At 40.1% G+C, this 15,987-nt stretch overlaps 1 protein-coding gene across 8 annotated transcripts in view; it reads left to right on the top strand.

The window, feature by feature from the left end:
* Nucleotides 1-15,987, top strand: part of epha8 (eph receptor A8) — a 411,677-nt gene that overhangs the window by 300,187 nt on the left and 95,503 nt on the right. For 7 of the 8 annotated variants that reach the window (XM_070549067.1, XM_070549062.1, XM_070549064.1 and 4 more), the window contains 3 exons: nucleotides 12,236-12,303; nucleotides 13,444-13,569; nucleotides 14,132-14,317. In XM_070549067.1, coding sequence (XP_070405168.1) covers nucleotides 12,236-12,303; nucleotides 13,444-13,569; nucleotides 14,132-14,317 — 380 coding nt within the window. The other variant, XM_070549070.1, reaches the window with a different exon arrangement.

Below are 15,987 nucleotides of genomic sequence, written 5' to 3'. Positions count from 1 at the left end.
TTAAACTGCTTAGGCTTCCAGGAAGGTTGTGGAAGGTGATGTTTTAACAAAAATTGATTGATTGACTGATTTAAACTAACTATAGACCAGAAGGACCACAGTTACGAAACAAACCTTAATTAAACAGACAGGCATAAACATTTAAAACACACTGATAAAATATTTAAATCAAAGCAAAATGCGGAAAAAACAACTACTTTGAACCCACTTTAAGGTTATTTCAAAATAAAAGCCTGAAAATAAATCAAATTAAGCTTCCTTAGAATAATCATCAATAACAGAGGAACAGAATAAACAGTAGCATTCAGTAGCAACAGGAAATTCTGCTATATTAAAACCCTTTTTTCTTTATTTTTCAAAGTATTTACAGTGGTGTTTTTATATTTGTCCAAATATACAGAATTATATACTTGATTTTATCTTTTGCTTTGATTTTATTTTCGCACAACAAACTGAATTAAGTTAGTTACAAGTTAATTTGCATGCAGACAACAAATGAGTGAAACTGTGGTTTGGAGGTAAATAGATTTTCACAAACTGCTGAAACAACTTTTCTTTTTCTTTTTCAAAAATGTGATGTTAGAATAAAGACTGGAGAAGATGAAGAGATTTTAAGATGTAAAACTGCAGGAAAACATCTGCAGAAAAGACAACAACCTGAAACTGGGAAACGCCTTTGTTTTTGGAATTTGTAGTTTTATTGAAGCTGAAACGAGGCAGAATAGGAACATTAATTATTTAATCTCCTAACATCTACATTAAGATCCAAAGCTCTAGTTTACAGAAGTCAAACTCAGGCCCTCAGGCCAAATTTGGCCCGCGGTCTAATTTCATTTGGCCTGCAAGATCAACTAGCAAATATATATTAAAACTAACCCGAAGGATGGTTGTGCCACAAAGACTACAAATCCCATAGTGCTTTGCGTCGTTAGCGCATCTGTCGAAGCGCCCCCTCCTTTCTGTTTACATTTATTAGCATCCACGCTACTACTCGGCATCTGCAGCGTTACCTCCTCAGTCTTGGACAAACTGAAAACACTCCTCTTACTCACCACTGAGTTTACTCAGAAATTAACTGACTTTGAAGAAGAAGAAGAGATCTTTTCTATAGCGCCTCTCAAGATAAAAATCACGAGGCGCTTCACAAAAACAAAAACTGTAAAAATATAAAAAAGAATTTAGAAAACGATTAAACATATATCTAAAATTAGCAAAAAATAGACAATTGTGATTAAAAATGTTAAGAAAGAGAGAGAGTGAATAGGAAAGAGGGAAATCAGTGGATCCTGAGGAAGGTGGAATAGGTGGGGAGAGCAGAATAAAGAGAGAGAGGTGAAGAAGGTCATACAAAAGCCAGCTTGAACAAGTGAGTCTTCAGCTGCTTTTTAAAGGAGACCACTGAGTCCACTGATCTCAGGCTCAGGGGGAGAGAGGTCCAGAGTCTGGGGGCCACAGCAGCAGATGATCTGTCACCTTTGACCTTTAGCCTGGTGCTGCACAACCAGTAGGCTTTGATCACTGGACCTCAGGGACTTGAAGCCCAGAAATGGATTTTAACAGCTCAGTAATCTGTTCTCGGCCGACATAAAAAGCACACCAACCACCTTCCAGACCAAAATGATTTCAAGTATCTTTCCGGAATTTTCAACTTTTAGAAATTATGTATGGTTTTTCAGAAATCCATAAAAGTGATTATTTCATCATGTACTGTGATATAATGTAGGCAATACGTCTCTCTTTTTATTTATTTATTTGTTAAGCACACCCCTGACTTGCAGAGCTCCGTGCTAATAGGAAACTGAGTGCTCACCAGAACTAACCAATGGCGCTAGACTACTGCTCAGATGCTTCAAATTTAAGGAATACCACGGCTGATGCAGAGTTGATGAACTTTTCATGGACAAGTAAGTCTCTAAAATATAAACATGTGAGAACACAACATGATATGAGAATATTACTCGTAAAACTATGTTTTAGCTGTTTGTCGGCAACAGAAGCACATTTAAAAACAAGAAACGTGAAGTTGCCATCTTAAAAAAACAGAGCGATAAAGTTTTTGTGTCATATGCTTGTCATCCACTAGATGGCGCCATCGGATAAGAGAAATACCCCGGAAAGAGACTTTAACTCCAGTTTAGCAACACGCTCTAGTCAGTATGACTCTGTAGCTGCTGCAGCTTTAATCTTTCCTCCCCGACACACCAACACAACTGTGTGGTCAAGCTGCTCAGATTCTCATCATCTTCATTAGCACAAACCTATTTATTTATTTACTTATTTATTTACTTATAATTCTAGAGAATAAAACCCCTTGAGTTGAAAAATTCAATACATTAAATATAAATAAATTATATATATATATATATATATATATATATATATATATATATATATATATATATATAGTGTTGGCCAAGTTACTTCAAAACTGTAATGCATTATTTATTGCTTGTTACCCTCATTTTAAAGTAATTCATTACATTACAATATTACTGATTTTAAAGTGTAAGGCATTACACTACTTTTGCATTACTCTCAGTAACTTTCACCAAAACAACTTCAGTATGAATCTGGTCATGTGACGCTCAGTGAGCTCATGACATATATGTGGAAGGTGATGAGGTGTCTGAGCTAGGGTTGCTGTTAAAAACAGTCAGATATAATAACAGTGCTTTAAAATGATTGTTTATTAAATAAAAGCAACAACAATCTGTACTCTCAGCACGCTGCCATCTTAGATTAACTGAGCAGGGAGTGGGGTGGTGGGGGCTCCAAGCCTATGTTTGCCTTGGTCCCCAAATGCCTTGATACGGCCCTGGATGTGGGACTGACTTCTGGGGTGATCTGATTCTATCACATGTATAAATATTAAATGCTTATATATTATTGCTTTTCACTGGTAAACATGTGTATTGGGGATAAATCTACCTACTTTTTTCTTTTCAAGCACTTTGTTTTGTTTTCTTGATTTTATGTGAATAATTTCCGGCCCTTTCTCTCTCTCACCTTCCTGCATGCTGCATGTTTTCTCCATCTTCCAGAAAAACGGTTTCCTAGATTTCCTACTTTCTAACTAATCAGCCAAAGGGATCTACCGAACGCAAAAAACCAAAAGCTTAGTAAGCAATGCGCTCCAGCAGCAATGAGTTGAAATCACCGGGGCACAGATTATGAATCAGCTGAAAAGTACATGAAGTACCAGAGAATAAGGGCTGATATAAACGATCACAAACGAATGACTTTGTTTTGGTGGAGCGGTTTTGTGAATATAACAGCGGCCACACGCAGGACGCAGCTGGAGTATTTGAGCCGTCACCGCTGCGTCCTCTCTGCTCATAGAATGCCCGCAAAGCTGAGTCCATAAATGACGTCATATATGTGGATACTGGATCTTTTTTCAGGCTTCCCGCAATTAGAAATTGTAGGGAAACCCACATCTTGATTCTGGGTTTAAAAATGCATTGTAATTACCGCGTTACTGACAATTGTACCGAGTAAATATTACCATTTTCTTTCCCTGTATTGCCTTACATTACCACATTACAGCAAAAAGCAATGCATTACAGTAATTAATTACTTTTGTACCGCGTTACTCCCAACACTGTATATATATATATTATAATATAAATTGTATACATTAATTGTGTATATATATATATATATATATATATATATATATATATATATATTAGGGGTTGTATGAACTAGTTGACTAGTCGACTTCACTGCTCTGCAGTGACTTTTTAAGCCTGTCATCGACTAGTCGCTGTCACGTGATAATAAGACAGCAGGTGACCTGCCCCTGCGCATCTGGAGGCGGAGGTGACGCGCTGTGCCAGAGCGTCTGTACTGACGCCTGCCGTAAAATGGACATTTAACCAAATTGTGACCTTTACCCTCTTGCAATGTAACCTTCCCCTCACCCCCATCCTAATCTTAACCAGCTTGCGCATGCAAAGCTCTGATTGTTGACGCGCTCTAGACATCTGCGTCCTGAGCACGGCCACAGTAACGTTATCAAATCAGGTGTCGCCACTTCAAAAACTAATTTGAAGCAGGATGCAGAAACTACCGTTGTTAAAGGAGATATGTTTAACTTTGAAAATATGGGCGCAATTTTAATTGTCAAAAACTCCAGCAAACCAACCAAAACCCCATCCCCCACCCCCATGCCGCTTCAGGTGTATGACGTCATCAACAACTAGTCAAAGTCGACTAGTTTTTCATTACTTGAATGTCGACTTTAAAAAAAAAATTAAGTCATGCAACCACTAATATATATGTGTATATATATATATATATATATATATATATATATATATATATATATATATATATATATATATATATACATATACATGTATATATATATATACAATTTAAGGAATAAACAGAATTAAAAAATGAGACATAATACGTAATGAATACCACTGATGTGTGCTTTGTTTAAAATCTATTTGCTCATGTGTAATTTGGTTATTCCACATTCAGTGTTGCTGCAAAAATATGTTTGTTTCCAAATGAAAAAGTTTAACCGTACATTTCTGTACATAAAGGAAAATGTGTACATTTGCCGTCACTTTTTCAAAGCTTAATCATTTTGGCCCACGACTTTGTCCCAGTTTTTTGTCAGACTGGTCGGCTGGATTCGGGAGCTGAGCTTGTAGAGAGCGTGGTTTCACAGAAGCGGAAGTGATAGTGTCGTGAAACGCCGGCTCACGATTTAATCTAGGAATCCCCGAGTGTTCGAGCGTCAATGAAGTGACACGGTAATGCTGGGTTTTCCAGAAGTAAGTAAGAACACTTACTGTGAGTGGATAGTTCGTAAGATGGATCGGTTGATTGGAAACTCTGATCATGGATCTGAAGAAACGATGACTGAGTGGTTTTATTTGTTATTTTTTAACAAACCTTTATTCACAAAAATAGAATATACAATGTGACAATGAGGTTACAAGCTCACAGTTGACGACGAATAAGAAAAGTGAGATGTGAACAAAATAAGAAAAAGTGCCAGGGGGATATAAAAAAGGTGAGTGTACAGAAAAAATACCGATTACAGTAGCATATATCTAGAGAGAACATCAACACAGAAATAGTAATAAATCAGGATCAGATTATCTTCAAGCAGGTACATATTTCAGTAGTCTTTACAGCCTTCTGGTTTTGTGAAAACAGGATAGAGTCCATATAATGCTTGACCTCCACTAAGAAACAGTTGAAGTTGGGTTTGCTTTTAAGAAATGTATATTTATGGATATGAAATTTGGCCAAAAGAAATAACAGATTAATAAAAAATTTAATAGAGTCATTAAAAATATTCCGGTGAAGGCCAAACAAAACCTGCTTCCAATAAATGTTAAACTAGACAGAGAATTTACAGCAGATGAAGTCACAGAAAGACTGCCAAAACCGTTTGGAATGAGGGCACAGCCAAAAAAGGTGAGTTGTTGTTTCTGGAAGATCTTCACAAAATGTACAAGATACATCCAGGTCTGATTTAAATTATTTTAAATAACATTTAGAGGGGTAGGATCTAATAGTTTAAAGGAAGTTTCTTTAACCTTGTTAGTGATCAAAAATTGATTGGGTAGAAGCCAAACCTTCCTCCATGTCAATTCATCCACTAATCTATTCCATTATGATACGGCACATGGAAGAGATGTCATGTCTTTAAGAAAGAGAGTTCTAATTGCTTTATTTTTATTATTAGGAGAGCAATTAAAACATACTTCACCGATTGGGGACAGAACTGGAGAAAAAACAGGAGAGAACTGTCTATTAGTCTAGGTCTCTGATTGAATAACATACACACTCCTGGAGAAATGGCTCCAAATACCTTTGCGTATTCGCCCGGCGTAATCGGAATAGTATACTGTTGTAGAAACTCACCATAGGAAAGTAACTGACCTTCTGCATTAAAGAGTTGGTCTACTAAAAGTATGTTATTCTGGAACCATGAGTTGAAAAACAGAGACTTGTGTTTATAAAGAATGTCCTTATTATTCCAGATGAAGTAGCGGTGAGGTGAGAACTTGTGCTTGTACATGAGTGTCCATGAGAGGAAGGCCAGGCGATGAAAGGCTGATAACGTAACGGGGAGCTTTTCGACATTATAGTTGCAAATCAAGAAAAACTTTAAACCACCAAGTTGGGATAAAATGTGATGGGGTATTATACGCCAGATAGAGGTAGGAGACTTGAAAAACTGACGAATCCAGTTAATTTTAAAAGTATTATTCAATAAAGAAAAGGGAAGCAAGTTCAAACCACCATTTTCAAGCGCATTCATTAGGGAGGATTTTTTAAGAAAGTGGGTCTTGTTTTTCCAAACAAAGTCAAGTAATAACCGATCAATCTCCTTACACTCTTTATTATTAAGATCCAGAGCCAGGGCCGCATAAGTCAGCCGGGAGATACCCTCAGCTTTGCTAATCAAAATGCGACCTCTTATAGAGAGGTCTCTTATGAGCCATTGATTAAGCTTATTCTGAGTATTTTTAATTAAAGGATTAAAGTTTCTTGAACATCTTTCATGTTGATTTTTTGTGATAATTACCCCTAGGTAAGTAACTTCATTTTGGACAGGTATATTCTCAAATTCACATTCAGAACAATTTTTAATTGCCATGAGTTTGCATTTTTTAATATTTAAATGGAGGCCGGATACATTGGAAAAGGTATTTATTACATTGCCACAGAAATTTGAGAGTGATCTCTTAAATATAAGGTTGTGTCATCAGCCAGTTGTGTTAGTATTAAGCTTCTACCAGCTACTGTTATACCTTTAAGGGGACTAGAATGTATGTGACAGGCCAGAATTTGACTCACTAAAAGAAATAAATAGGGGGAGATGGGGCATCCTTGACGGATACCTCTACAAATATTAAATCTGGCAGAAGTACCGCCCTTCAACTTGATGGAGCTATTTCCATTTTTATACATAGTTTTAATAGCAGCTTTAAAGAAAGGCCCAAAACCAAATTTGTCAAGAGACTGAAAAATGAAATTATGCTCAATGGTATCAAAGGCTTTGTAAAAGTCTAAAAATAAAATGAAACTATTGTCTTGAACAAGCTCAGGGTAATCTAGGAGGTCTAAAACAAGCTTAATATTATTGGTGATATGTCTGTTCTTCATAAAGCCTGATTGTGTGTCATCAATGATTGAGTGTAGAGTTGATTTTAACCTTTTAGCAAAAGTGACAGCAAGGATTTTATAATCATTATTGAGAAGCCAGATAGGGCACCAATTATCAATGAGCAATAGATCTTTTTTGGATTTAGGAATTAATATCGTTAGACCTTGAGTCAAGGTGGGTGGAAGGACACCTCTTTGGATACTTTAATTGAAAACCTCTAATAGAAAAGGGGCTAAATCTTGGGAAAATGTTTTGCAGAATTCTGTTATTAAACCATCAACCCCGGGCGATTTGTTAGTTTTTAGACAATTTATTGCATCTAAAATTTCTTGTATTGTAATCGAATTTTCACAGATTTGTTGTTCAGTTTGAGAAATAGTGTTAGCAGTCAAAGAGCTTAGAAAGGAATCAGTAGATGATATGTTTTGATTGGAGGGATATAACTTTTCATAAAAGGAGCTACAGAATTGGGAAATTAATCTATGATCCTCTGTGATTGTATTATTGATTTTAAGCGTGCCAAGTGTATTGCTTGTGGCCTTGCTCTTTTCTAAATTAAAGAAATAATGAGAGTTTTTTTCTCCTTCCTCGAGCCATCTCTTCCTCGATCTGACAAAGGCACCTTTACTCTTCTGGGTATAGATATTATCTAGTTTAAGTTGTAATTCAGCTAACTCTTGCTGTTCTTCACTAGTCAATAGAGAGAGGCGAATCTGAGAGAGTTTTGAAATACCCAGTATAATATTTGCTTCCTCAGCTTTAGATGATTTTGCTCTGGCACTGCCAAATTTCCTCAGAAACTTACCACATTCAAACTTGAAAAGTTCCCAGTTAGATCCAAAACTATTTTCATCTTTAGCTTTTGACCAGAATGTGTGAATTAACTCAGAAATCTTTACCTCAACCTCTTCATGTTGTAGTAATTGACAGTTCAATTTCCAATAAGTGCGTATGGAGTTGGAGTTTTTATAATCTGAGAGATTCATGGTTATCTGAATGGCTTTGTGATCGGTGAGAGGAGTAGGGATATCTTAATATTGACACAATCTTTATTTATAGTTTTAGAGATCAACCAGAAATCTAATCTAGATTGTTTTGAACCAGTTTTGTTAGACCAGGTAAACACTCTGGTGTCATCATTCTTAACCCTCCAAATGTCAACTAAATTAAATTTTTCCATGAAAGAGATAACAATGGAGCTGGAATCATTTGGTTTCCCTGGTGGCCATTTGTCAGTATGTCATCATCATAACATCACCTCCCATACAAATTAGAGCATGTGGAAAGTCTTTAAACCACGTTGTAACTATCTTTTCAAGAGAGCGAAATAAACTTATGTTATCCTTTCTGTTATTATAACCATATACATTTGCACAGAAAAGATGTCTATGTTCCACCTCAATCATCTGACATATATAGTGACCAAAGGGGTCACTTTCCGTTAAAATAATCTCTCCATTAATTCTGTTTTTTAGAGTTGCAACTCCTGCAGAATGTACAGACCCATGTGAAAACCAAATAGTATTACCCCATTGTGTTTTCCAAAAACTAGCATCCTCTACTGTAGAATGACTTTCCTGAAGAAAAAAAAATCTGATCTGGTCATTTTAGCAAATAAAAATCAATCAATCAATCAATCAAAGCTTTATTTATAAAGCGCCTTCCGCAACCCTGTTAGGAAGCCCAAAGCGCTGAACATGGTACAGTTGTAAGTAATTATACTGAATAAATCAACAATAAAAGAAATACAAATTACAAAATACAAAATGGAAATTACAAGATAGATTAAACATTCCGGTAAAATACAAATGTGTGAAACACAATTGGATTGAGTGGATGGATTGAGTGTACCAATGAAAACTGTGGAATGGATTCAACATAATAGAGGGCCATAATCAAGCATGTTCTGGAAACGCCAAGCGGAGGAGGTGGGTTTTTAGGTGATTCTTAAAGACTGGCAGAGAAGGGGACAGCCTAACTGAGGGTGGCAACTGGTTCCAGAGTCCGATGCTAGGACTGAGAAAGCCCGGTCCCCACGGGTACGACACCTAGACCGAGGGACAGCGAGCAGGCCTTGGTCAGAGGAGCGCAGAGCGCGTGATGAGGAATGTTTGTTCAGGAGAGTGGCCAGATAGGGGGGACCACCACCCTGGAAGAAATGATAAACAAAGACGAGTATTTTGAATTGTGTGCGATAGGAAATCGGAAGCCAGTGCAGGGAGGCCAGAACTGGACTGATGTGGTCCCGTTTCCTGGTCCCAGTCAGCAACCTGGCAGCGCTGTTCTGCACAACCTGTAGGCGACGCAGTGTTGACTGACACAACCCTGCATATAGAGAGTTGCAGTAATCAAGCCTAGAAATTACAAAGGCATGCAGTACCCGCTCCAGGTGGGCTCTCGACAGCATAGGCTTGATTTTAGCAAGGCGTCTCAGGTGAAAGAAACTGGACCGGATCACAGAATTGATGTGAGCATCAAATTTAAGTCCTACATCAAGTTTCACCCCCAAACTGGTAACAACTGGTTTTGAGTATGGAGAAAGAGGGCCAAGATCACCATAACGATCCACATTCCTGCTGTTGGGGTGAAAAACAATGAGCTCTGTCTTTCCCTCATTCAGATGTAGATAGTTGGACATTAGCCAAGACTTCACCTCATTAACACAGGAGACAAAGGACTGGATAGAGTGACCTTTCTCCTGACACAATGGAGAGTAAATCTGGCAATCGTCGGCATACAGATGGAATGATAGGCCATGTTTACGAAAGATTGACCCCAGAGGTAGCAGATAAATGGCAAACAAAAGTGGACCAAGGATCGACCCCTGCGGGACCCCCCACCGGAGCCCCTCCCAACAAGAAAAACATCACCCAGTTTAACACAGAATGTCCTGTTTTGGAGATACGATCTAAACCAGTCCAGAGCTGACCCTTTGATCCCAACCCATCGTTCCAAGCGATCGAGTAGAATTGCGTGGTCAACTGTGTCGAAAGCTGCTGTCAGATCTAATAACAGAAGCACCACAGATGTACCCTGATCTAGTGATAGATAGATGTCATTTAGGACCCTCAGTAGAGCAGACTCTGTGCTATGGCCAGACCTGAACCCTGATTGGAAAACCTCAAACAGATCAGAGTCAGCTAAATGTGAGACCAGCTGCTGATAAATGACTTTCTCAAGCAGTTTAGATGTAAAGGGCAGGGTAGAGATAGGCCTGTAATTTTCGATCACAGAGACATCAGCACCAGCTTTTCTTTTAGTTATATTGCGTAACCCCCTGGCATTTAGAGAGAATAAAAATAACATAACAAAAACAAAGATAACATAACAACAACAAAGAACAAAGAACACTAACACTAACAATAAAGTTCAAATATTATTGAACAACCTGTGTTGAAAAGTGTATGAAATGGAACCACCGTAACTGGTACCCAGCTAAACCAATAAGTAAACTGCAACACATTAACTTGAAATTACGTTACCATACCCATATTAGCAGATGGCCAAAAAGCCACTCTTTGAATAGAAGAACCGAGTGATGCCAAAAGACGAATGTGAGGCTCTAATTCAGTGTTCCATTATGGCGATCTACGAGATTTCAGCACCGTCAACAAAGCCCCGGCCTTCGATGAAGTACGCCGCTTTTCCTTCTTTTCGAGCTTTCCGGATGGAGGGCCACAGTTTTTGACGTGAGTCGCGGTCGACTTTACATAAGTCCTCCGAGAAGTGCAAGTTATTCCTCTGCAAGAAGCTGCTGCCTTTGGCTGCTTTCCAGATGTCATCTCGGTGTCTTCTGGCAGTGAAGCGCAGGATGATGGCTCTTGGTCTGGGATCACCTGAGCGCTTCTTTCCAACGCGGTGTGCCACATCAATGAAGTCGGGAATCTTCTCTTTCTCCTGGGGCAAAATCTCTTGGCAAACACGTATTATTTCCTGTCGACAGTTTTCTCTGTCAGATTCGGCAACACCATGGAGTTTTAAATTCCACCGCCACCCGTAACGCTCAAGTTCTGCTACTCGGTCCATGCACACAGCAATGTTTTTTTTTCATTTGAGACAACTCTTTTCTCATCGCAGCCTATCTTATTCTTTATCTCAACAATTTCTTCATGCACACTTTCCACTTTTTTCTCTAGCAGATCACTTCTGTAATTTATCAAGTTAGCAAGCATCGAAGCGGCATCTTCAGCAATTAGGGAATTGTTGAGTGGGTAATTACCGACAGCTGGTTTCTTCGCAATTGGGGGTTTGCTCGGTGTAACCGGGAGAGGAGGGAATTCGTCTTCATTCACTACTTGAAAGTTGCCGGCCATTGTACCGTCATAGTTATGGTCGTTGTTGTTAGCTGCCAAGCTAACTTCCATCTTGTTGCCATAGCTGCCTCTTTTAAGAGCTGATTTAGGCATGGTTACCTGCCCAGAAGAAGCCAGGGAGGCTTAAACTGTTGGTAGACTGTAGGGTAGGTTATTTTTAACACGTAAAAGCAGTTAAACACGTTCAAAAAACGTTTGGGTGTGACCAGAACGGCGGAAAGAGTCCAACTCGGCCGCCATCTTGTTCGGCCCCCACGATGACTGAGTGATGCGCTGGGGAGGTGACTTCCGTTTATAGTCGCGGTTAGTGACGTAGGTGTGACGTGGAGGGAATCCCCGCGAGGGGCATGCTGGGAGATGTGGTCCATGGTTTAGATCAGCTAGCTGGGAGAAGCTGGCTTGGGGACTTGGGTTCTGACATTTTTCACTTCGGCCCAGAGGGAAATTGAGTTTGACACTCCTGATCTACATGATCCTGTTCCATTCTGTCCAGCCTTTTTGTGATTCAGGGAAGTAAAACAAAGAAGAACATCACAAGTTGTTTGTTTGTTTGTTTGTTTTTGTGTGTGTGTGTGTGTGTGTGTGTGTGTGTGTGTGTGTTTGTCATATTTCACTAAAGTGTTGAAGAGCAGAAGTCCACCGAACTGTGATCAACATCCGTTAGTAGAAATGCACTTTTGCTGTCCTGTATTCATCTCTCTGTCTCTCTCTCTCTCTGTGTGTGTGTGTGTGTGTGTGTGTGTGTGTGTGTGTGTGTGTGTGTGTGTGCACGCGCTTACAGACATTGTGGCTACAGCAAGGCCTTCCAGGACTCTGATGAGGAAAAGATGCATTACCAAAATGGTCACGGTGAGTTGACTCTTTCCCTAAATATTATCAAGAAGAGCATTTTTCAAGACATCTGCAGAATTCCAGAGCTGCTGCAACATTTGATTTATAAGGCTCTAAATCTTAAGATGTTAAATCTAACAAAGAATTGTTACATTCACCATGGAAACAACTAGTGAGTCATTATGCATATGTTACTGGGTTTGATGGTGAAGACATGAGAAGTTACAGACAGCCTCACTCCCTATATAGTTTCATGCTTGGGAAGAGTTCTACTAATGCTATTGTTGCTAAAAGGCTGCTGATGGGGAAGTACAGGGAAAGTCAGAGGGAGCTGTGTTGTGTCTGTGCAGGTTTAGAGAAAACGTATGACGGTGCTGAGAGGAGCGGTGGTGCACGAGCAGATCTGGAATGCCAGAGAAGAATGTGAGAGTGGTGCAGAGCATGTTTGAGAGCTGATTTTTTTTGTATAGCACCTCTCAAGATAACAATCACGAGGTGCTTAACAAGAGCAAAAAAATAAACACATTTTTTAAAAATATCATAGTAAATCATAGGGGCAGGGAATGTTGTTAGACAAGAGTCTCCATGGACTGTGGACAGCTCATGTTAGATCAAGTCAGAGGCCAGACTGAGATGGTTTGGATATGTCCGGAGGAGAGACGATGATTACATAGCTAGAAGGATGCTGCGGGTGGAGCCACCAGGCAGGAAGCTGACAGGGAAGACCAACATGGAGATGAACGGATGTGGTGAGATAGGAGATGAAGGTAGTTGGTGTGAGGGTAGAGGAGGTAGAAGACAGGACAAATGGAAACAGGTGATTGGCTGTGGAGAGAGTAAAGGTAAGGACACGATCACTAGTTATTTAGAACTTCAGTTGCCATACCTTGCTTTTTAAAAGATTAGGTCACATTTTGTCAAGGAATAGCGTTTTCCCTCCCATGTGGTAAAGTCCACCATTAGAGCAAACAGGTTTCATCAGCCTCTGATTACAGTAGAGTGCACTCCTCCGTCCTTTTGTGCTGTTTGTTCTTCTCTCCTCTCTTCTCTCCCCTTCTCTTTCAGCAGGCTTTCCTCACACTCACCAGTGACCGGCTCAGATGAGATGTTGCTCTCGTCCTCTGATTTGTGACCAAATGCTAATGTTGTTTATCTTAGTGTCATTCCCTGATGCGAGGTTCTATATCGACCCACACACGTATGAGGACCCCTGCCAGGTAGTCCACGAGTTTGCCAGAGAAATTCAAGCTTCCAGGATCAAAATAGAGAAAATCATTGGTGCAGGTAAAAGCCACGAGCTGGTGTGTGCTCACACACACACACACACACACACACACACACACACACACACACACACACACACACACACACACACACACACACACACACACACACACACACACACACACAGAAACACCAAGTGTGAATCATCGGTTAAACTAACATGAAATCATTGGCCAGTGTAAAGGCTGTGGTGTGCAGCAGAGAGGAGGACGGCAGAGTGGAATCAGAGCGTCGCGTGTTGCTGCCAATCAAATCTCCTCAGCCTGGTAGTGAATACTAAATCTGTCATCTGCTCTTTACACTGTCCCACATACCGGACTGCTGCAGCTAGACAAAAGCAGAACACCCAACAACAACCCACATGCATGAAGATAAGAAGCAGGTTAAAATAAGCTGTTGTGTTTTTCCTTTAGTAGATGTATGTCTTATCTAACCAGGAAAATGAATAGAGACATTTTCTTTCACTCAAATGATATTACATGGTATTTGTGAACCATCTTAGGCTCTCATGATGCTATTCAAAGGTACAGAGGTGTTTAAGGTGTTGTTCTTCTCTGCTCAGGGGAGTTTGGAGAGGTGTGTTATGGACGGTTGAGGCTTCCCGGGAAACGAGACATACCAGTTGCTCTGAAGACCCTGAAAGCAGGATACACAGACAAGCAGAAGAAGGACTTCCTGGCTGAAGCTTCTATCATGGCCCAGTTTGACCATCCTAACGTCATCCACCTGGAGGGAGTGGTAACTCACAGTACGCTGAAACCACGCACCGGCACAATCAGCATCTTACTGGATTACTTTCTATCATTCCGGAGTGTTTGATTAGATATGAATAAAAATTGTCTTTGCTGTTTCTAAACCTCACTTTGCCCAACTTTATCAAGATTCTTGGGAATTTAACTAATAAACACAAGAGCGGCAAAGTGTCACGGGTGCGCAATCCCCTTCTGTTTTCTTTTGACTGCTAGATAAAGAAAGATGCATTGAAGACTAGTTTCACATTCAGCATGCATATGAAACTCACAGTGATCGATCAGATTTGAAACAGTATAAGTATCACACTTCTGTGAACCTCACCTTAATACAGGTCCTTCTCAAAAATTAGCATATTGTGACAAAGTTCATTATTGTCTGTAATGTACTGATAAACATTAGACCTTCATATATATTAGATTCATTACACACAACTGAAGTAGTTCAAGCCTTTTATTGTTTCTAATATTGATGATTCTGGCGTACAGCTCATGAAAACCCAAAATTCTTATCTCAAAAAATTAGCATATCATGAAAAGGTTCTCTAAACGAGCTATTAACCTAATCATCTGAATCAGCTAATTAACTCTAAACACCTGCAAAAGATTCCTGAGGCTTTTAAAAACTCCCAGCCTGGTTCATTACTCAAAACCACGATCATGGGTAAGACTGCCGACCTGACTGCTGTCCAGAAGGCCATCATTGACACCCTCAAGCAAGAGGGTAAGACACAGAAAGACATTTCTGAATGAATCGGCTGTTCCCAGAGTGCTGTATCAAGGCATCTCAGTGGGAAGTCTGTGGGAAGGAACAAGTGTGGCAGAAAACGCTGCACAACCAGAAGAGGTGACCGGACCCTGAGGAAGATTGTGGAGAAGGACCAATTCCAGACCTTGGGGGACCTGCGGAAGCAGTGGACTGAGTCTGGAGTAGAAACATCCAGAGCCACCGTGTACAGGCGTGTGCAGGAAATGGGCTACAGGTGCCGCATTCCCCAGGTCAAGCCACTTCTGAACCAGAAACCGTGGCAGAAGCGCCTGACCTGGACTACAGAGAAGCAGCACTGGACTGTTGCTCAGTGGTCCAAAGTACTTTTTTCAGATGAAAGCAAATTTTGCATGTTCAGAAATCAAGGTGCCAGAGTCTGGAGGAAGACTGGGCAGAGGGACATGCCAACATGCCTGAAGTCCAGTGTCAAGTACCCACAGTCAGTGATGGTCTGGGGGGCCATGCCAGCTGCTGGTGTTGGTCCACTGTGTTTTATCAAGGGCAGGGTTACAGCCACAGTCCAAGTCCATAGGTATAAACCACCTATCTCCAGAGTCCAACGACACCTCACTTTGAGGTAGAGGAGGAGAACAGGTCCTGTTTTATTTATTGATCTACCTATAATCCACACACAGATGCAGGCTGCCATCCGTTTTACATATGATGATAATAGGTAAGAGCTACTGCTCTCTCGGATTTCCTGGACATCTAGCAGTTGATTTACATGGTCCTTTACTGACTCGTACTCGGATGGAGAACTACGTCTATAACTGGTGTACAGGTACATCATCCATCAGAGGAATATCATGAGAAATAAGCCCAGTACAACTGGGTCACTTTCGAACGTGAAAAATACTGACATGTTTTTTACCAGCAGCACATTTATCTTTAGCTGCATGG

The sequence above is a fragment of the Nothobranchius furzeri genome, chromosome 3 (assembly GCF_043380555.1).
Source record: "Nothobranchius furzeri strain GRZ-AD chromosome 3, NfurGRZ-RIMD1, whole genome shotgun sequence".
NCBI classification, from domain to species: Eukaryota; Metazoa; Chordata; class Actinopteri; order Cyprinodontiformes; family Nothobranchiidae; genus Nothobranchius; species Nothobranchius furzeri.
This window is presented reverse-complemented; position numbering and strand designations above follow the sequence as displayed.